Below are 21338 nucleotides of genomic sequence, written 5' to 3' on the forward strand. Positions count from 1 at the left end.
AGACAAAAACTAAACAGAAGTAGTGTTAGTTATCCTGAGTTAGAGCCTGTAAGCACATAGATACCTCACTGACTTTAAACACCCGAACAGTCTCACAGATGCTCACAAAGCTAGCAGTGGCTTAACACCCAACCCATGTTTCAATGTATGTAGTACTGAGGACAGATTCAGATGCAGAGACTTTTACTTTCCTTACAGCCATTGTCATTGCTTGGTGAATTAGTCATAAACTACCTGCATGGATCAGGGAGAACATGAGACCTACCTTTCCCACACAGTTTTTGGCAAGGCAAGGGATTAAGGAGTAATTTTTGTCCTGACATAGTCCCATCCCATTTTACACATTGTAAATTAAACTGCTTCAGAGAATATGCATGAAACTTCACCCATCACTGCAGTCCTTCAAGCTTTGCAGTTGGGGGGAAGAGGTAGATTTCCTAGTCACAGAGGTTCACTGAAACTAGAGATAAGAGAAGGTTAAGAAAAAGGAAAAGAGCAGCTCCCAGAAAAGGAAATCCAGTTCCTCCATAGCACCTACAAAGCTGAAGAAAAGTATATTAACTCACCCATATAGTCCCTGGAATTTGGGTCCCAGGGCACTTGGAGACAGAAGAATCAGAGCCCCTATCCATCCACCTCTCTTTTTTTTCTTTTTGTCTTTCTTTTTTACCCCAGCCTATATGCTGCAGCTATAGCTTATTTGTCTGACAGTTACCTTGTACTTGGTGCTGTGGTACACAAAGGTTATTGGAATTTATATGCAAAGCTCAATGAATATAGAATTAAAAAATGCCTCAGAGACATTCCTGAAATGAGATGCCAAATCTCAGAAGTTGTATCTTTATGAGGAAAATTTGAATACAAAACACCAAGCTTTATGACTCTCACACATATTAATTCATACCAATCCATGTTATAAGAGGACTAAAGGGGCTATTTTTCATCTTGGGCTGAGACAGAAACTCTGTCAGATTTACTGACTTACTGTGAGAAATCTACTTTATCTGTCTGATAGATACCTTTAAAATGTAAATCAGAATGGTGAGCTTAACACAAGGCTACCATTAGCAGCCCATAAAATGCTTCCTGTTGCAGGTCACAAGAGATTTTTGGAACAAGGTGAGCAAACTGGTCAGCAAAACCAGACCCTAAACTTGACACTTTATTTTCTGTCTTACATGAAAGTTACCAGAACCAAAATCATAACAATTTTTATTATACATCCATCCCCTTGGCAACTAGCAGTTGCTATGACTTTCTGGGAGAGTCTAAATTTTAGAAGATACTGTTATAATTGTTCAGAGTCGAGAATTCTTACCTCATCTGTGGCCCAGGTGCTTTGTCTGTCTGGAGAGAAAAAGGAAAACCAGCTGCCCCATGGCAACCCCAGATGTTGTCTTTAAGGAGTCCTGTCCACCTCTGTTCTCTCCAATGTCTTATAGTTAGCCCTTTGGGTTTGTACCCTATTTGCTTTGTTGTGAACTGGTCACTTCAGGATTACATTATAGAAAAACCTAAGGCTCAGAAGCTTGAAATATCGATACAGACAAAAGATCACAAAGACTAAAAATTTATTCTGCAGACAAACAATATTTACATTAATACTTTCAAATGCATTCAGTAACTGGAATGACAGTAGCCATGATATTTCCATCCTAGTACTGTTGTTACTGACTGGCCCTCCTGCTGGTAAAAGTACATATTGCGCGCTCTGTGTCTTTTTCATGCACACATGCAAGCACACACAGGCAGATGATGCGCTTTCAAGCCATCCACAGATGGTTTCCCCATCAGGGCTTACTTTGCCATTTAGACCTCCTGCTTCACAGCCTCCTCTCAGTGTTGCAGTCCCTATTTTCTGTAATTAACTTCTCTTCCTCCCCCCATTTTTTTTTACAAATACTTTTCACTCTGATGCTTAGAGTCAACCGTCTCCCCAAAGCACTGTGATATTTAACAGCATCCGGAAAAAATGTGGTTAGAGAATTGGGACACTTAAAGGAGACACTGCTCTCGTAAGTGTGCATTCACATTTTTGAATAGATATTCAGAGGGTGGGAATGTAGATGAGGGAGAAGCTATGAAAGGGCTTATTACTAATTAACTGTATCTATTTCTCCCCCTTTTAAACTGCTTTTTGTTTATCATTTCAGCTGGTAGGGTAATACATTAAATTAAATCTGCAGAACACAATTATAATTCAGATTCAAAAAGCCAATTGCCTGTTAGTAAACTACCAATTGATAATAATGTAAGAAATATTTATAGCTTTTTGCTAAGTATGCCACAGATTTGCATCAATAACATACTTGCTAATCTCCAAGTGTTTTATTCAGTAGCCTTTTACTTACTATTGAAGGTAAGATTACTCTTCTCAAGCCATCCTTTCTAAAACTATCTCGCTTTCATCTTGTTTGCAGAGTTGAGCAAACACAGATGCTTCAGTCCTTTCCTCTCCTATGAAATAGTAATAACAGTATATAATTACTAACATCACACCATACAGAAAACCTTGCCATAAAGAACATAATATACATAGTTCAGCACTCATAACATCTTGCATTTCTACAGCTCTTTTTTTCTGAGTCATCTCACAAATTCCATAGAGGAGAAACCAAACCACCTTACCCAGGAGAGTAATTGGCCACCTTTGGGCAGACCCCCACACATAGGGCCCTAGTTTTCATACCTTTCACAGGGAGACGGGGCAAGACTTGTTTAAAGAGTTAAAAAAAAAAATTGCTGAAGTGATAGATTTTGTTTTGTGTTTGGTATGTGTTACTGGGGGATTAATAACTAACTTTTATAATTTCTTTTAATTATTATAAAACATCTGCATAACTGTCATTTCAGCTGTATGATGGAGTATAAATAATTGTGATGTGACTTTTTTGTGAAATGTGTTTCTTGCATTGTATGTTTGCTAAAGTTTGAATGGCCTCGTTGTACTAATTACTGGAGTTGTTACGAGACACTGTGTATTATCCCGTCATGTGTACAGCAGTAAGAGAACCAGCTTAGGCGCAGGTGACTGCCTGCCATCCACCACTTAGGCACTGGAGAGGCAATTGCTGAAACATGAGGGTGTCTCATCTCTTATTGTGCCATGACTACTCTTGAAACACAAGTGCCCCATACCTGCTAAGTGTACGAGCACCTGTGTGATTGAGAAGGGATATGTAGTGTATACCAAGGACAGAGGACAGTGATGCAAGGTTATATGGTGGAGTGATGTAGGTTAAATGGAGGCAAAATGGCCACGTTGGAAATTATAGCCTGAATCATGCCCGTAGCTACTGCCACAAGTGAGGGTCTTGGAGACTAGAGCACACCATCTTGGCAAAAAAGCCTGGGAGATCCCTTACAAATATATAGCTCTTTGTCAACCTGCCCCTTTCCTCAGAGGGAAAATGAGGGTTAGAAATGAATGATCTGCCCATTCCTCAGCCCCCCTTGATAGCAGCGTCTGGGCAAGGGTGAGGCAGAAAGAAAACAAGTTTACCTATATCCCGCACATGTGGAAAGAATGTCAGAAAACCCATGTAAGAAGATATTCCCAAACCTGAAGGAGGGCTGCAACTTCCCCCAGCCACAATTGGCCCTTTGAGTCAGCCTGTAAATACATTTCATTATTCTTCAAAGATACATACCTTTTAGCTTAATCTGGAAAAACATGAGAGCATAAAAAAAGGGAGATAATAGTGCAAAGAGAAATGGGCAGGATGCAGGGGAGGGCTGTGGAGGCAGGCGAGAGCTTTGCTGTCACCACAACAGAAAGGGTTGCAGCATGAGAGCATGAGGTCATCAGAAAGCTTGCTGGGAGCCTAAGGTACCACAGGTTTCCCCTACATCTCTTCTCTTTGGAGCTAGGCGATGTTATCCTTCCTATAGGTTGGCTGAGCGCAGGTTACAATTATGCAAGTGATTTCTGCTTTCTATGCTGCCTATCATGAATTTTGTTATGGGTTGGCAAGTGAACTGACTCAGCCCAGGACTGGCCAGATAATTACATGGTCATTACTAACCACATTACTGAAGGGTAAATATGCAGTTATTTTTATCCATAAAATCAGCTCTTTCAACCCTAAGACTAATTCCACATTATTATGCAGCAGTATGTAATTACTATAAGACAGCTTCTACCCTCAAAGAAGCAGGCACTATTCCAAATTAAATCTTTCAGGGTTTTAAGTAAGCCATGCACACTGACAGCAGGATTTGTCCTCTACCAGCTACCTAATAAAAATTATAAAACTGTAACTAGAAAATAGGTAGTCATAAGACCCTATTACCAGGCATAAGTGTTAACAATTCCAATCCCATTCCGATTTGGAACCAAAATCACTTTTTTTTTAGAAAGAAATGCATTATGTGGAGAAACATGTTGCTATAACACTTAAACTTCCCATCCCAGAGTGCTGACTGCTTTAGGTGTGACTCCTGAGAGGAGGCACTGTGAAGTGTCTTTGGAGGTAGATGTTAGGTAAAACATAAGAGGAAAGACAGTTACATCAAAACTGCTGATGTTCCTTATAACTCTTTTCATTTCTTGCAGGTACTGTTGCATGATTTACCATGGAAAAATTGCTCTGCAGCATCCTGGTGTTTGGAATGGCTGTCATGGTCAACGCTTGTCCCAAATATTGTGTCTGTCAGAACCTGTCTGAGTCACTGGGGACTTTGTGTCCCTCCAAGGGTCTCCTATTTGTACCAATAGACATAGATCGAAGGACTGTTGAACTCCGACTTGGGGGCAACTTTATTATTAATATCAGCCGACAGGATTTTGCCAATATGTCAGGACTTGTTGACCTTACTTTGTCCAGAAACACCATCAGTTACATACAGCCCTACTCTTTCACTGACTTGGAGAGCCTTCGGTCTTTACATCTGGACAGCAACAGGCTGCCTGACATTGGAGAAGATATTTTGAGAGGCTTAATTAACCTTCAGCATTTGATTTTAAACAACAACCAGCTAAGCAGCATCTCTGATGAAGCCTTTGAGGATTTTTTGCTGACATTGGAAGACTTAGACCTTTCCTACAATAACCTCCAAAGCATTCCCTGGGAATCTATAAGGAAGATGATAAACTTGCACCAGCTCAGTTTAGATCATAACCTGATAGATTATATTACAGAGGGGACGTTTGCAGATCTTCAGAAATTGGCCAGATTGGATCTAACATCCAACAGACTTCAGAAGCTCCCCCCTGACCCTATATTTGCCAGATCTCAAGTAATTCCATTCTCTGTTACCCCGTTTTCTCCACCTTTGTCTCTTAGCTTTGGGGGCAACCCTCTGCATTGCAACTGCGAGCTACTGTGGTTAAGGCGACTTGACAGAGATGACGATATGGAAACTTGTGCTTCTCCTCCAGGTCTAAAGGGAAGGTACTTCTGGTACGTACGGGAGGAAGAATTTGTTTGTGAGCCTCCTCTTATTACACAACATACTCACAAGTTGCTGGTTTTAGAAGGGCAAACTGCCACACTGAAATGCAAAGCCATTGGGGATCCCACCCCCATCATTCACTGGGTAGCCCCCGATGACCGTCTCATCGGGAACTCTTCAAGGACAGCTGTCTATGACAATGGCACCTTAGATATCCTCATCACCACCTCCAAGGATTATGGGACTTTCACATGCATAGCAGCCAATGCTGCTGGAGAGTCCACTGCAACGATTGAGCTCTCAATTGTTCAGCTCCCCCATCTCAGCAATGGCACGGGCCGAGCAGTCCCACCAAAATCCAGGCTCTCGGACATCACCAGCTCCAGCAAGTCTAATCGTGGAGAAGCAAAAGGCCCACCAGAAAGGGCTGTCCTGGTGTCAGATGTGACCACTACCTCAGCTTTGGTCAAGTGGACGGTGAGCAAGTCGGCCCCTCGGGTAAAAATGTATCAGCTGCAGTATAATTGCTCAGATGATGAAGTCCTGATCTACAGGTAAATGCAATTTCTGTTTGCTCCTCTGATGATGGCAGGGGGCAGAAAGCAGGATATGAAGTCTTTTACTCTTAAGTCACTGATTTGACTTTGAAATGAGGTAGCACTGCCACCAGTAGCGTTAGCAGTGTCTGATAAGTTTGCATTGTATCTGTCAGTTTATCTGTTGGTCTGTTCATCGCTTTTCTGTCTAAGTAAGTCATACTTTACAAATCTCTGTAGTATTCATTCTCTAACAACAGCTGTTTTCTGTAAAATTTCCAATTTGGGAAAAAATAGTACCACAGCTGGTAACCTCCTTACTAGGCTTAACAAAGAAAGAAACTTGACAGGCTAGAAGTCAGAAGTTTCCCTTTCCACCTCCTGTAGGTGGGATTGAAACATACTACTGAGAGAGGAAGCAACGTGGGAGGAAGTTTGTGCTGTCTACCCGTAACACAGGCTCTAATTATTCTGCGATTCAAGATTTGGGGTTGTTAGCAAAAGATTTTTCACCTATATGAAAGAGCTCGTTTCTTACTTCACTAACATCTGTTTTATACAACTGTAATGGCTGACAACTTTGGAACATTTAATGTTTTATACCATATTAAATGCAAGAAGAGATGGAGATAATTTCAAAAGCAAGCCCTGGATGTTCATTATGCTCCCCCAGTTCTACAACTCCTCCGACTTTTAATGATGTAAAGAAAGAGTCACTCTTGCAGTAAAGAAGCAGTAAATTTTAGGGATTAAAAATGGGTAAGAACAGTACAGGAAAACAATGCTACTGCTTTTTCCTTCTGTCTTGGAAGAATGATTGACATAGTATGCTCATGCTAGTGATAAATCCCTAGAAACCACCCTTTCCTGCCTTTTTATTGCAAAGGCAGCAATATCAGATGCATTGAGCTGGTCTCTCTTTGACTGTATGTGAGCTACCAGCAGAAGTCAGAATCTTATTGGTGAAGTAGAACCAAACACATAAACTCCTATAGCTTTATAAGCATCCTGAAGCCTGTGGAGAAAAATTGGATCTTGTAGAGGAATAATGGGATTTGGGTTTTGACTTTAATTTGAGAATAAACTGGCCAAAACATAGTCAAAGCCATTGATTTCCTCAGTAGGCTTGGGGCTATTATCTGCTGGCCTGCAGACTACTCTGTCCTCCTACCGCCTGCAGTGAGAGCTGAGGCATTAGTCAAGTCACGGTATTCAGCCGCCAGATCCCAGAAGAGACCTTGCTATTTTCTTCTTTACCATAATATAGTTTTCTTTACCCTGAGAAAGTAAAAATGAGAGGTAGTAAATGTTCATGTGATGTTTTTCACTCACACTTCTCTTACAATGAAATCTAATTTTAAAATTTTTCAGAACTGAATGTTTAGTTGATATGGACAAAATTTTGGGCAAGCAATATTTTTATCTCAATCAGTTGTAGAACAGAAATAATGAAGTGATTTATTTAGCTACTCCAAACTTACTCACTCTTTGCCAAAAGGAGGAATATTGACCAGCAAGTCCAAAGAACCTTTTTTTTTTAGAAAGGATATTTATTCAAATACTGACAGAATCTGAGGAAATTCAGTTCTGTTCACTTCCATTCCTCAGTTACAAAAATAATCAAATCAGTTAGCAGGTGGAAATTATTTATCTTGCTCTGGCTAATGATGTACAGTGGAACTGGTGTGTTAGCTTTGGGACTTGCAGCTATATGGAGTTAAGTAGAATGAAAGGATAAGATAAAACTAAGTAATGATAGAGTATTAGGAATAGAATGAAAGGAAATATGCTGGTATCAGTTTTTCCTGAGGCAAAGCTTTTGGCAAAAACTCAGCAGTATTTAAGATCTTGAGCCCAGTGGAAGTCTGAAAAAATACTCTGAAGGATGTGTATAGTCATATGACACTGTATAGTGAATTCAGCCCAGTGAACAGGAACATCCCCAAAGCTAGAAAGAGAAATTTGCAGAGGTTATCAGGTGTTGGAAGAGGTTGGATGTGTTGATTTGCTGAGGGGGGAGGATGGCCAGGGTAAATAAAACAATGTGGAAGTGAAGACATGCAATCTAGTAGCTGGTGGGGTGAGAATCAGGTGCCATGGGCAGAAATGAGAGAAAGATGCCATCTTGCCAGCCTAGTCTGGAGGAACAAGTGGCTGTCAAGGTGTCAGGCAACCCTAAATTCTCATCCTGTCCCCACTGTCACCTCTCAGTGAGGTTTTGGCCCTTTGTTGCTTTACTTGGTTGTGGCTCAGTTTTCCAGAAGCACCCTGAGGACAGTGCTATTTCCATAAATCTCCCATCAGGTCTTTTTGAGGATTCATTGATGATGCATAGCTCTTTTCATTCACAGCTCTCAAAAGCACTTCACCAAAGAAAACAAATTTTATTTATCTACATTTTGCACCAGGGAAAAATGAAGCATAGAAAGATGAAGCGAATTGTCCAGTGTCTGAGAGTTAATCAGTGGCACTCATAATATCAAAATCCACTCTTATGACTTTCAGTCAGGGAGCCACTCAGTCCCTTAGAGTTAATTAACTAAAGCTGTTTTGCTTTAATTGGTCAGATGCATATCACTGCGATGAGCGTGTAGAAAAACCTAAGGGAAAAGGATTTCTACAGTGCTCTGCTCTATAAAATTCTGTGTATGTGCTAAATGGTATGTGATACTGCTTAGCTGCTAAAATGATGGGTACTTAATATATGTTAAGATATGTTGGTATGCCAGGACTGAGGCACACTGGCTGTGCTCAGCGTGAAGGAATCCTGCCTCACTAGTAAGAAATGTATGCACAAAAGACAAAAGTTTGCTGCATTCTCTGCTAAGAATTTTTCATGAACGTTGTACTCATAGTGAAAGAGTGAAAGTGGAAGTTCTTCCCTCCCTATTGACATTAACATCTCTCCTGATCATTACCCAGGACACCAGTCCCATTCCTGCTTCCATCCCAGCTGTGGTCTTCCACTTGCAGGAGCTGCAGATGGTGCAAAGGGAAGCACGGTGGAGTGCAATGGCCCCATGAAAATTCAAAGGCGTGGGAGGTGGTAGCAAGCATTGTCTGTTGGGCCTCCTGATTTCACTGAGCTGAAATGGTGTCAGAATCTGAAGTTTGGCTCTGGATACACCAGTGCCATCATAATAAGGATTAACAGGAGGAGCACCATTTGTCTACTTCCCCCATCTGACCTTCCCTTGTATTTGCTGTCTCAGGGCCATTGCTGAAGCTAGAAGCAGGTTTTTATCTCTTTCAGTGGATTTAGGATGCACATTTCTGATACTGATCAAATGGTCCTGGATCAGCACTCTGTTCTACTTCCCAGAGTGAGGAGAAGCTGGAGGGAAGGGAATGATAGCTTGTGCGAATGTCTCAAAGAGGCAGCTTGGTCAATGTCAACTTGCAAAGACAATGACTGTCCCTAAAACTAGCACCAAATCAATAACCTGAAGCTGCTCAGAGGTGACATGCTATATTATCTTTTCCACATAATGATGCAGAAAGGATTGTTCTCTCTTTAATGGAGCATGCATTTAACTCTCAGTGGTATCTCAGAGCTTCCTTTTTGTGCCTTGACCTGTGCTCATTTTGAAAAAGATCCTGCAACAGGGGCCTGTGTTGGAGTTGCATCTCACACATAGGTGAATACCATTGCTTCACTGATCTATGTATGCTCCCAATGAGCTCTTTCTCTTTCTCTGACTTTTCCTTGCACTGTTTTTAGTAATCCTGCTGTCAAGATGATATTGTTTCACCTGGAACTGAACCAGGATTCCTCTTTCTAGGCAGAGTGAGAGAAAGCTTGTTTTGCTTTTTGGTTGTTTGGGGTTTTTTTTTTTACTTGCTTTTTTTTTTCCTTGTCCTGTATTTTTTCCCTTTACTGATTTATGTTGCTTATTCATTCTAACTTTTCTTTCCTCTTCACTCTCCTTAACTGTCCTATTCATCTTTCTGCCCATGCTACTCTGGATGGAGAAAATGGGAATTGTTGGTAACATTATGAAGCCACATCATGGGCAGTAGGTGCCATAGAAAGAAGATAATGGATTGCTATCTATGTCTTCTGTTCATATAAACAGGTTACGAAAGCAGGCCCTTTTAAAGTGGAAATTAAAATTTCTCTGAGAACTGCAAGTGATTTTTTTAAGCTACTGTCACATAATAAGGTCCCTTGGCTGGCATATGTAGCCATGGTTCATGCTGCTCCAATCCAGCAGACTGAATATACATGGGAACTAATGGGATGCACCCAAGAGTGCTGAGGGATCTGGCTTAATGTCAGTCTGAGGCCATTAATTTGAACAATCATGGCACTTGGGAAAGATACCTGAGGAAAGCAAATATCACTCCTATCTTCAAAACAGGAAAGAAGGAGGACCCAGGGAACTACAGGCCAGTCAGCGTCATCTCAGTCCCTGGGAAGGTGATAGAACAACTAATCCTGGGAACCATTTCCAGGAATGTGATGGACAAGAAGGTGATTGGGAGTCATCATCACGGATTCACAAAGTCATGCCTGACAAACCTGAAAACATTTTACAATGAAATAACTAGGTTGGTAGACAAAGCGAGAGCAGTAGATGATTGCCTTGACTTCACTAAGGCTTTTGATGTTGTCTCATAAGAATCTTGTAGAGAAGCTGATGAAATATCGGCTGGATGAGCAGTGAGGTGGATTTAAAACGAGCCAAACAGCTGAGCCAGGAGGGTTGTCATCAGTGGCATGAAGTCTAGTTGGAGACCAGTAACTAGCAGTCAAGAGTCAATACTGACCCACAACCTATTCAACATCCAATCCTATTTAATATCATCTTCATTAATGACCTGTATGGTGTCGCAGAGTGTAGCCTCAGAAATTTTGCTGATGACGCAAAACTGTGAGGAGTGGCTGATAGACCAGTGTCATGCTGTCTATCCAGAGGGACCTTGGTAGGCTGGAAAAATGGGCTGAGAGGAACCCCATGGTATTCTACAAAAGGATATCCCAAGTCCTGCCCCTGAGGAGGAATAATCCCATGCACCAGATATGCTGCGGCCACTTGGCTAGAAAGCAGCTTTGCAGAAAAGGACCTAGTGGTCCTGGTGGACACAAGATTGAACATGAGCCAGCAATGTACCCTTACCATATAGAAGGCTAATGGTTTCCTGGGCTGCATTATGAAGAGTGTTATCAGAAGGTAGACGAAGATGATCCTTCCCCTCTACTCAGCACTGGTGAGGCCACACCTGAAGTACTGTGTCCGGTTCTGGCTCCTCGGTACAAGAGAAATGTGGGACATGCTGGAGAGAGTCCAGCAAAGAGCCACTAAGATGATTAAGGAACTGGAACATCTCACATATGAGGAAAGGCTAAAAGACCTGTGACTATTCAGCCTGGAGAAGAGAAAGCTCGGGGGGAAGTCATCAATGTGTACAAAAATCTGAAGGGAGCATGTAAAAAGACAGAGTCGGGATTTTTTCAGTGGTGTCCAGTGCCAGGACAAGAGGCACCATCTGAAGGTGCACAGGAGGTTCCATCTGAACATCAGGAAATACTTTTTTACTGTGATGGTGACTGAGCACTGGCACAGGTGGCCCAGAGAGGTGGTGGAGTCTCCATTCTTGGAGATATTCAAAAGCCATCTGGACATGGTCTAGTGAAACTGGGGCTAGGTGGCCCTGCTTGAGCAGGGGGGTTGGACAAGATGACTTCTTCAGATTCCTTATAACCTCAACCATTCTCTGATTCTGTAATCCTGAGTGCCACTCAGGAACTTCCTTTTGACACTGTGAGCTAATCACTGAAGAAAAGATATTTGTAACTGTCCCTCTAGAAAAGTCCAATAAAATTTGCAAAGGCCAGAGCCAAGTGAATTTGGGTATGCTTAGACAGTTATGTGGGTTCTAATGCAGCAGCTTTTCCATTCTTTCATCCTTTTCTGTAATATAAACCACCTTTAAACACACATTAATGACAGTAAATGTGTATTGTACCCATCATTTTTAGCCAAGACCAGAAGTTTGTTACAAAATGCACAATTGAGAATCACTTCTTATTTGAAGCAAAAACATGCAAAAAGAGTAACCAATGTCCAACAGAGACGGATGGAAGAAGACCAGAGGTCTGTAAAGAAATGTCTGTCCTTAGACTCACAGTTAAAGGAGCAAACACTAGGAGACCTGCTCTATCATAGAAATCCTACCTGCTCCCTGGAAAGTTAAGAGCACATTTTTCTCAGTGTAGACTCTCCTTTCAAAAGTGTTTTAGATGTTTAAGAGCACCAGACTTATGATCAGTGCAACTTGGGGACTGGCATACTTAATTCATTTTGAATAAGGGATTGAACTGAAATACAAATATTTGGAAAATAGTATCTTTGGGCCTCAGTTTCCCATCTGTAACCTGGGGTGACAGCACTGCCTTGCCTCATAGGGATAAACACATTAGAAAATACTGTGGAACCAGGAGCCCACATAAATGAATAGGGAGACTGTTGCTTTTAAGTCATTGTGCAGTCTGCAGCAACAGGGGTAGTCATGAATGATTAAGATGGAGCATTATATAACTGCAACACTTGAATTCAAGTAAGGCATCTGGGGACAGAGATTGTGACTTTTTTTATGTGTAGAGCACCCTACATGATGTGGGACCAATTCTGAGTTTTGGCCATGGGGCAATGATGTAATATATAAATCCACCACTATTTCAAAAGATTAATAAATCTGCAAGTGTTTTGTAGAACTTCCCAGGTCATACTGAGCCTGCTGGCTGTGTTTTGAATTAAAGCAATGATGCAGCCACTTAAAAATGTGCATCTGAAGTGCGACACTGTCATTAGATTTATGAGAGATTTAGGTCTGTGTTATTTTGTGGTATTTCGTACTAAAAGTGATAAAAACAACCATACAAATTAAGAATTACTGTACCACTATAGTCTCCCTAGCTTATAAATTCAGCACTGGAAAAAAAGGTATTTTATATATTTCTGAAAGCTTATTTTTTCCGTATATATTTTATGTAGCTGGCAGTCTAAGCATTAAAATAAGAATAAATGACTCCACATCTCCAGTCTATTTAAACAATGGTGCCACCGATTTGATTACTTAAACAATATAATAATGATTTACATTTACACAGCTCCTTTTACTCCAAGTGCTTTACAGACTGGCTGAACGGAGATCACTCTACAAACCACTGCTACACCGTTGCCCCTCAGTTAACTGTTAGCTGCAGTTTGGAAGTCAGGTGACAGTGCAACTCCATTTTATGAGCAAAAAATAACTTCAGCATTTGTGCTTATGGGTACTTTAACATAGATAGGAAGTATTTAACTGAGTTTGAATTTCGCACATCATAGTGGGATAAATATACCCATGCACTCTTCTAGGCAATTGCATGTCAATAAGAAAATGCTTTCTGACTAAGGTGCTGCAAACTTCAGAAATACCTAAGCTGTGTAAGGATGTTCTCTCAAACATCAGTGCCACACTGAACACCAGGTCATGCATCAGAGAGGATGCCGCTGTCTAGATTGCTAATGCTTCTTCCAACGAAAGCGTGTTGTGTGGACCAACTAAAGACTGAAATCAGAGGAAGCCCTGCCCTATTGCTGTTAGGGCAAATAATCTCAATAGCCTGATGCTGTAGTAAAGCGTGATTACATTATTTTGTCTCTAAGGAAAGTTAGAAATACATAGTTTTGGTAATTTTAAAAAAGGCAGAGGGTTAATTTACTCTGAAAGGCACGAACATTTATCCTTACTAGTGATTTGGGCAGTAGGTTTGTACAAATGAAGACTTCCAGGTAAATGTCTGCCACTCTTCTACCCCTTTTTCAGTTCCACCCCTGTCTCCAACCTCACTAGGTACTGACCTTCCTCCATGGTTCATAGCTGGCACAAAAACCCCTCCTCAGCCTCAACACTTGAGCTATGCTATTCTGGTTGCATTGTATCCAGGATACAAACCTAGATTTGGTCAAAGGATTTATATATTTAAACACTGAATAAAATAACCATTGGAAGGAAGGACATCACATGAAGACATTAATCATCATGTATTAATCATTTGTATTTGACAGATTGAGACAGCAACTGTATAAAAATAAAAACGTGAAGTCACAGTCCCAAAAGGAAGCAAAATTTATATAAGCAGAGCAGGGGAAAGTTTGACATGGACATTGGGTACTTCAAGTCATTTGAGAGTGGTTTGCAGCAGTAGTGTGCATTGACTTCTAGAGAACCCTTAGCAGGTGCAGACATAATGAAGAACCTGCTTCACAGAAGCATGTACACTGGGACTGGGGGGGTTTATTTGTGTCTGCTAAAAAAATTTTCATCTAGCCTTTTTTTATTATATTTTATTTTTATTATTTATTTTGTCTCTCCTGCTGGGAGAAGTACAGGGACAAGGAGTTTTCTAGGGTTGTTTTTTATTTGTTTGTTTTTTTGTTTGCTTGTGTTTGTTTTTTTCTTCTGTACCTCTTGCAATACTAGAAATCTTTGAAGAATAAGAAAGAAAATGCAGTGAAAATGAGAAAAATTACATATGTTGCCAGATAATGAAGTGGAAAATAGAAATATAAAATATGAAATAAATATAAATATAATAAAAATATGAAATAAGCAAGAATTAAAGAAAAGTAGATGTACACCTTAATATTGTCAATAAAGTCATCCTAGATTGTTATGACAAACTATCATCCACCTGAATGCTTGTACAGAAACTGATGAGAAATCCATTGGTCAGAGCCAGTCCAGTTCGTGATAAGCAGAGGCAGGCCATGCAGATGTTACCCAGACCAATATTTTCTTGCTTGATAACCACCACAGAAAGGCAAAATACTAAATGGCCACTTATCCCTACAGGAGATATGTCCCTTTACATGAGTACATGAAATGTATGTGAGGGCATGTGAGACAGTGTTTGTGTTACTGCTGCCCATGCTGCAGTGCTCCAGCAGAGCGGAGAAGGGCAAGCAGAGAAGGGCAGGGCAGCACCTTTCACCAGCTTGGAGGCATTCCCATTTCCTTCAAAGTTTAACAACTCTCAAATAACGTTTAGTGAGGTATGCGGAGAGGTTGTATGCTACAGCTCTACCCCGAAGCTCAGCCTCAGAGCTGAATACAAAGGCAAAGAGCCTGATTCTCACCTCAGCGCCTGTTGTGCTGCTGGGAAGTCACCCCACCACAGTCAGGGCTGTTGCACAGGGTGGAAAGGAAATCAGAATCGGTTTTCAGAGTAAGACAGCAGTATTCCTATTTTATCTCTGTTGCTAATTGTTTATTTAGCTTATCAAAGCCTCAGCATTTTTACTTGAAGGAAATTCAGGGTGAGCTAATGCTTGCCCATAACATCTACCACATCCCCTCTCTCAGTTTCTCTGAACCCAGGAGCTGTCTCCACCCGTCATCACAATAATGAGCTACATATCTGATGCCAAAATGAACTATTGAAATAAGATTTTGATTAAGCTTGAGGTGAGTCAACAATTTGATCTCTAAATGAAAAGTTTTAACATATTCAGATTCATACCATTCCTGAATATTAAGAAGCCAGCACATAGCTGCACAGTTACCACTATCTTTCCTATTTCGAATCTAGGGTAGATTTATTGCAGTTCATATGCTGCTCTGTGCAAAAAGAACTGTTGCCACTTGCTGACTGTTGAACAGTAATAACCTCCCATGTCATCTGTAGTCATGCAAAGTATAATACTTAGCACTGATAGTTACAAATGCTAACTGATCAAATGCTTGACTGAAGGCTTGAGTCAAAACCCTCAGAAATGAATAGCCACCATTGACTTAGATGGGCTTTGGTTCAGCCTGAAAATCTTGCATTTTAGGGATTACCATTATTTTCTAGAGAGTCAAATGGAGGAAGAAGGAGGTTAAATAGTTTGCTCAAGGTAATTCAGTAAGCCAGTAGAAGAAACAACATGCCTACAAAATCACAGCTGGGAGTAGTCCTGATTTCAATTCTAATGTGTTCCTAATAAAGTCCTTTCTCACATTTCAAATCTGATAATTTCCCCTCATAATGTCATGATCTGGGGAGAAAACATAGCATTCTTGGTGTTGTTACTATTGTTAAGTATAGGTTATAAATCTGCTTGACTTGGGAAAAGCATCTTCAATAGTATCAAACTTGGATCAGGGCTTCACTGTAAGCATGTACGTATGCAACAGAGGTGTGTCATCTCCTCAAAAGGAACAGTGAAAACAATAAGGCTTGATTTCCTCCATAGTTTGTATATGTAATGCACATTTAAGCACCCAAGATGCTCCACGTGATGTCCAAGTTTTCACTTCTTCAGGTGCTGTCTGCAGCAAGTTCCCAATACTCATTGTCTCTCCAGTGCTGATCCATTGAGTTCCAGGTGGTGTCAAAGATCCCACTCTAATCCTTTCCTCATTTTGGGTCACAGCTGCTGACATCTGGGTCCTTTTAGGAAACAGGTGAAAAGTATCAGTGACCACAGAGCATTACAACTACTCCTAGCCTTTCTAAATCTGCATCTGAGAACTTCCTCCCTCCCCTCATTTCACCATTAATTTTACCTAGGACACCAGCAATCCAGGTAGTCTCCAGACTACTAACAAATCTCCTTCAAGAGTGGTGACCCTATAGTAAAAGTAGTGGCTGAAAACTACCTGCTCGAAGGAGAGGATGATTTATTTTTATCCACAGGTGCTTTGCAAGAGAGTTGTAAATAAAAAAGAAAAGCTTAAAAGCGTATTGTGTTCCTAAACCATATTGAGTTCCTAAAATTTGCCTTGCCAGTTTGAGATCATTCTGCTTAACTTAGCTCTGACTTGCTCATGCGCAGGCTCCAGGCTGTGGGTAGGTAAAACAGGGTGCCTTGACAGCTCCTGCCTCCCCAGCCATCTGACACCCTACCCCATACAGCTCCTCTCTGAAGTCACAGGAAGCCTTTTTACCCATTTCAAAGCTTTCTTTGTTTTAGCTTTTTGGTAGGAGAGATTTGGAGAATACCTGCTCCCCCTGCAGCAGGTTCCTGATACTCCTTGTCTCTCCAGCACTGACTGGCTGAGTTCTTACTGTGGGCATTGTTTTGGGGTTCATGCAAGAAACTATGTTTAATTTTTTATGTAGGACTATTTTATCTATCAAATACATGAGACAGGGCAAGGAGGATGGCAGGGGGAGAATAACTCAAAGTTACAAACACAGACAAAACATAGTGCCTTATTTCACTGCCATAGCTGCAGACTCACCTATCCAATTGCTTGTTCTGAATTTCCTATTATACCCTCTCTTTCATACCAGGCTTTCTGCTTGCATGTTCAAGTTGTTTTCAGAAAAACTGTACTTTTTTGTACAATGATTGTGCTCATTAAAACCCTAACATATAATAGCAATGATACAGCTTGTTTCCTTAGAGAAATGTCTTAAGACTCATCATTTGAAAAATACAGAACTGAAAAAGACACAGCACTGGAAAAATAAAAAAGAAGAATACACGGGAGTAAGTAAATTATGTTATAAAATCTTCATTAGATTTAGCTCTTACAAGCCTGATTATTTTTGGATTTGCCCACAATAGGCAGATTTTCTGAGCAAAATATATGCACTCAGGGTGAGCAAAAATCATTCTTTTCAGGTGATTCAATATAAGGTGAATGCAACTTTTGTTTCTCATTTAAACCTATTTTGAGGCTTTAATTGAGCTGTTGGTGGTGAGTAGTTTTTATGTTAATGCTCTGGTCAGGGAAGGATGAAAGAGGAGGATTTCAGACCAGCTGAGGAACTTAAAACTTGAGGCAGAAATCAGATTCATACTCTATGTACTTTTTTCAGTGTTGTACTTGTAGGTTTTCAATGAAGTCTTGTACTACCAGGAAGTCATTTATCCTTTCTTTGTTCTTAAAAGGGCACAGGAGAAATCTATCTCAAATTTTCAATGGTAAAGAAAGAAAATGTGAGGTAATGGATGTCTTTGACAACATGATATGGGTTATTTCATTGTCATATTACCCTTTTCCCCCAAACATGTCTTGTTTTACAGTCTAATATGAGGGCAGTACAGACATGTACCCTGTAATCCATAATAATCTGTAATACTGCCAGGCACAAAGGTAATCCAGTCCTAGTTGAAGATAACAGGCTAGTACTGCAATCTAAAGAAATCTTGAAACTATAATGCCATTGAGAAATTTCTATGCTATAAAAGAAATGTTCTGATTTTCATAGCAGAGAAAAAGTGGCTCAGCCAGCAGGCTGATCTGCCCTATTGCCACAGCCCTGCTGATGTCTGGGAGTCAGTGTGATCATATTAGGTCCCAGAGCATTTGACAAGAATCCCACAAAGTGACGCTGCCCAGAAAGGAAATGGGAATTGGCTTCAGCCTTCGGTGGAGGGCACTGTAGAGTGGAAGCAAAATCACCTGTGTACCACAGCAATAGGGAGGGATGTACTGGTGCTGAGCAAGAGAGAGAGAGATACCTAGCCTGGATGGAAAAGAGCTCATCCACTGGAGGCTACAGCCATGCTTTAGGGTGGCTGAAAAATCCCTGTAGACAGCAAGGTAAGGCTATACTATAGCCCCCTTCTGTTCAGCTGCTCCTGGTTTACAGATTAGTTTATCTGCAGAGATGAACAGTTTGAGACAGCCAGCACTAGGTGTGAACTTGTGCTGAATTTGCCCATCTGTCCTCCCTCCCCTTCCCCTTGCATCACTTTGAATTTACCTAGGTTTAAATTTTGTAATATATTTATTACTCCAGAATTTACTTCCTTTTGACAAGAAAACAAATAAAAAAGCTGTTTGTTCAACCCAAAACTATTTTTTTTTATTATCTATTTGTTTGTTTAATTGGCTTGGACTGTGGAATTGGTTCTTATGTAGATATCCCAAACTGTGCTCTGAATTTTTCTCAGAGTGGGGATCGCACAAGCAGGAGCTGCCCGATAGACATATGGGCAGCTGACTGCATCAAGGCACCGCACCAGCAGCTCTGTCATTTGGCAGATTGCCTCAGAGAGTAAGGCTTGATGAATCAGTCCTTCTGCTGGTGCTGGGAGGGTGGGGGTTGCCTGCACCTCTTCTCCAGAAGGCTGCTGCAGAATGAGAAAATACACGGCAGTGATCACTAAGCCTCCCCGCACGTTGTAGTGCAGAGTTGGGATGGCAGCATCCAAGTGAACTTGAATCTTGCTAATTTGAGTATGTAGAGGCAGAATTTCAGCTTGGTTACTCTGGGGCAAGGATGGGTCACTAGCCTGGTGCCTGCTCTTCTTTCTGCTGCATGCAGAGGTTCATGGCCTGGGAATGCCATGGGGAGGAATTTGACAGTGCTGCAAATGTTGGGCAATGGGATAGGGGAGGAGAAATGAGGTAACTGGCCTGAAACTGTCCTGTGTCTCTGTGCCTCTTCCCTTTCATCCCTAAAAGGGAGCCAGATGTTCACGTGAGCTGAGCAGGCTACAGAGCCAAGAGGACCCCTGCTTCTCTCCTCCACCCCTTGATCCTTGCAGCTCCTCCGGTTACTGTTTCAGTCCATGATGTGGCAATGCCTTGCTTTCCAAGCAGGCGGAAGGAGGAACAGCCAACATGGAAGGAGTCACCTTCAGAACCTGGATCCTCATGTCCAGGGCCTCATAGCAACCGGGGTGGGTGCTGTCACAGGCTGCTGGCTAAGCAGAGGGCAGTGACAGCCCCATCTTCTCTGGGTGGTGTCAGACAAACCTCCTGCACTCTCAGTGGCAATAACAATGCTGCAACCTCTCTGCTAGAAAACCGGTGCAGAAGTAGCTGTGATAGATGCTTGGCTCTTGTATGATTTGCTTAGGGAGATGAGCCACCTGGAGGACACAAGGCTATATATATGGCTAGTAGTTTAAATTCTGTTTTCTTTCTCTGGGGACACTAATGTCTTTTATGAGGTGAAGGACTGTTTGCAAGGAGAAGGGTGAAATAAACACTGGGATCAGGTTTCACACCTGTGAAAAGCCTGAGGGACTGCAACAGTCCCATTTCAAGGCTTAGGACTGCACCTTTGTACAACACCAGATTGGAGTGGGATGAAGAGGTGGCAAGACCTTGTGCTATACAAACTCTGCCTAATGGAAGCATATGAGGTTTTAGCTGTTTGGGTTTTTTCCCACTAAAACATAATATTGTTGTTTGTTTCACCTTTTCTCTTTGTTTTCCCCATCCAGGCTCTCTCATGGTAGATAATTATATTGGCTGTGGTTTAATTAGCTAATTATTTTTCAGAGTAAATCCTTTTATTTTTTTATTCTTAAGCAGCTTCCATTTGGGTTTTCTCATAGAATCTTCTTTGTATTTCATTGTGTGGTAGCACAGGTGTTTATAACTGGTTTCAGTGGGGTTTATGAATATGCTGGTTATCCAAGTGGAGTGGAAGGAATAGCACTTTGGAGGGCAGAAGTGGCATACTCCTGGGAGTAGCACACTGACATAAAACTTCCTGCAGAATTTAGTTGATATTTTGGCTTTAGAGTAGAAAATAATAATAATGATATAGCTTTACTCCAGAAGAAGTGATTTTAACCTTCATATTAACACCTTTAAAGGATACATTTTATCTAGCAAGTATAAGGCTTTTTGAATTTGGCCTTTGCATCTCCAAACAAACAAAAAAATATTCCCTTTTCCTTAGCAGGTTTAGTTTCTCAGTATGTAAATCTTGTTCCTGTTGCTAGCTGTACTATAGGCAAAGATTTACTTGCTCACTGAGGTGCTGAACTAGACATTACAGGTGAATGGAATCAAGGCTGTCTGGTCTTTCTTGAAAAACCCAAAGAAGACAAGGAGTATCACAGAGAAGCAGGCAAGGAGAGCTGCTCCTTGGCCTGATTAGCACATAGAGTGGTAAGGTTTATGTTGCTGCAATGTGGAATTGTAATGTGTTTTTTCCAGTGGTGCCTAACTCTGGCAAAGTCCTACAACTTCCTGCCCAAATCCACATTTTTCTCCATTCCTTGCTATTTCATAGCTGTCCATTTAAAGTCACTAGGTGTTGTTCAACTATCAAAGGCAGTATTGAGTAAAGTCTTAGTAAGACTTTTTGCTGTCTCATGGCTTTCACTGTGTGTATGTGGGATTGTGCTGCAGACAGTTTTCTTCCTTATTTTCTCTTAGCATGCCTTGGATGTGGCTAGTCACAGTAACAAGGCCAGGGCTTTGACGAAACATTGGGGAACCTTCATTTACAATGAACTTAGTCAGGATCGTCTCCAGCTCAAGGTGGCTAAGCTGTGAACTTACAGCTGCATGGTGCTGAGAAGTTTCTGGCTTTGTTAGTCATGGGGACCCACCTCCTGACAGTTTGCTGGTCCCCATACTTCCCCAGTTAAGATTGGATTAACATGCTTGCAGAGCTTCATGTCCATAAGCCAGCGAAACTGTATATGTCTGCAATAGGTTAACACCTATTTTCTA

At 41.2% G+C, this 21338-nt stretch overlaps 1 protein-coding gene across 7 annotated transcripts in view; it reads left to right on the forward strand.

Annotated features, from left to right (window-relative positions):
* The window catches only part of LRFN2 (leucine rich repeat and fibronectin type III domain containing 2), a 176095-nt gene that overhangs the window by 124532 nt on the left and 30225 nt on the right, over positions 1–21338 (forward strand). For 6 of the 7 annotated variants that reach the window (XM_030034415.1, XM_030034414.1, XM_030034421.1 and 3 more), the window contains one exon: positions 4556–5948. In XM_030034415.1, the coding sequence (XP_029890275.1) occupies positions 4576–5948 (1373 nt within the window). In that variant the 5' untranslated portion in view covers positions 4556–4575. Of the gene's footprint in view, positions 1–1922; positions 2016–4555; positions 5949–21338 lie in introns of all 7 variants that reach the window. The other variant, XM_030034416.1, reaches the window with a different exon arrangement.

This window comes from Aquila chrysaetos, chromosome 13, assembly GCF_900496995.4.
Source record: "Aquila chrysaetos chrysaetos chromosome 13, bAquChr1.4, whole genome shotgun sequence".
In the NCBI taxonomy this organism is placed as follows: Eukaryota; Metazoa; Chordata; class Aves; order Accipitriformes; family Accipitridae; genus Aquila; species Aquila chrysaetos.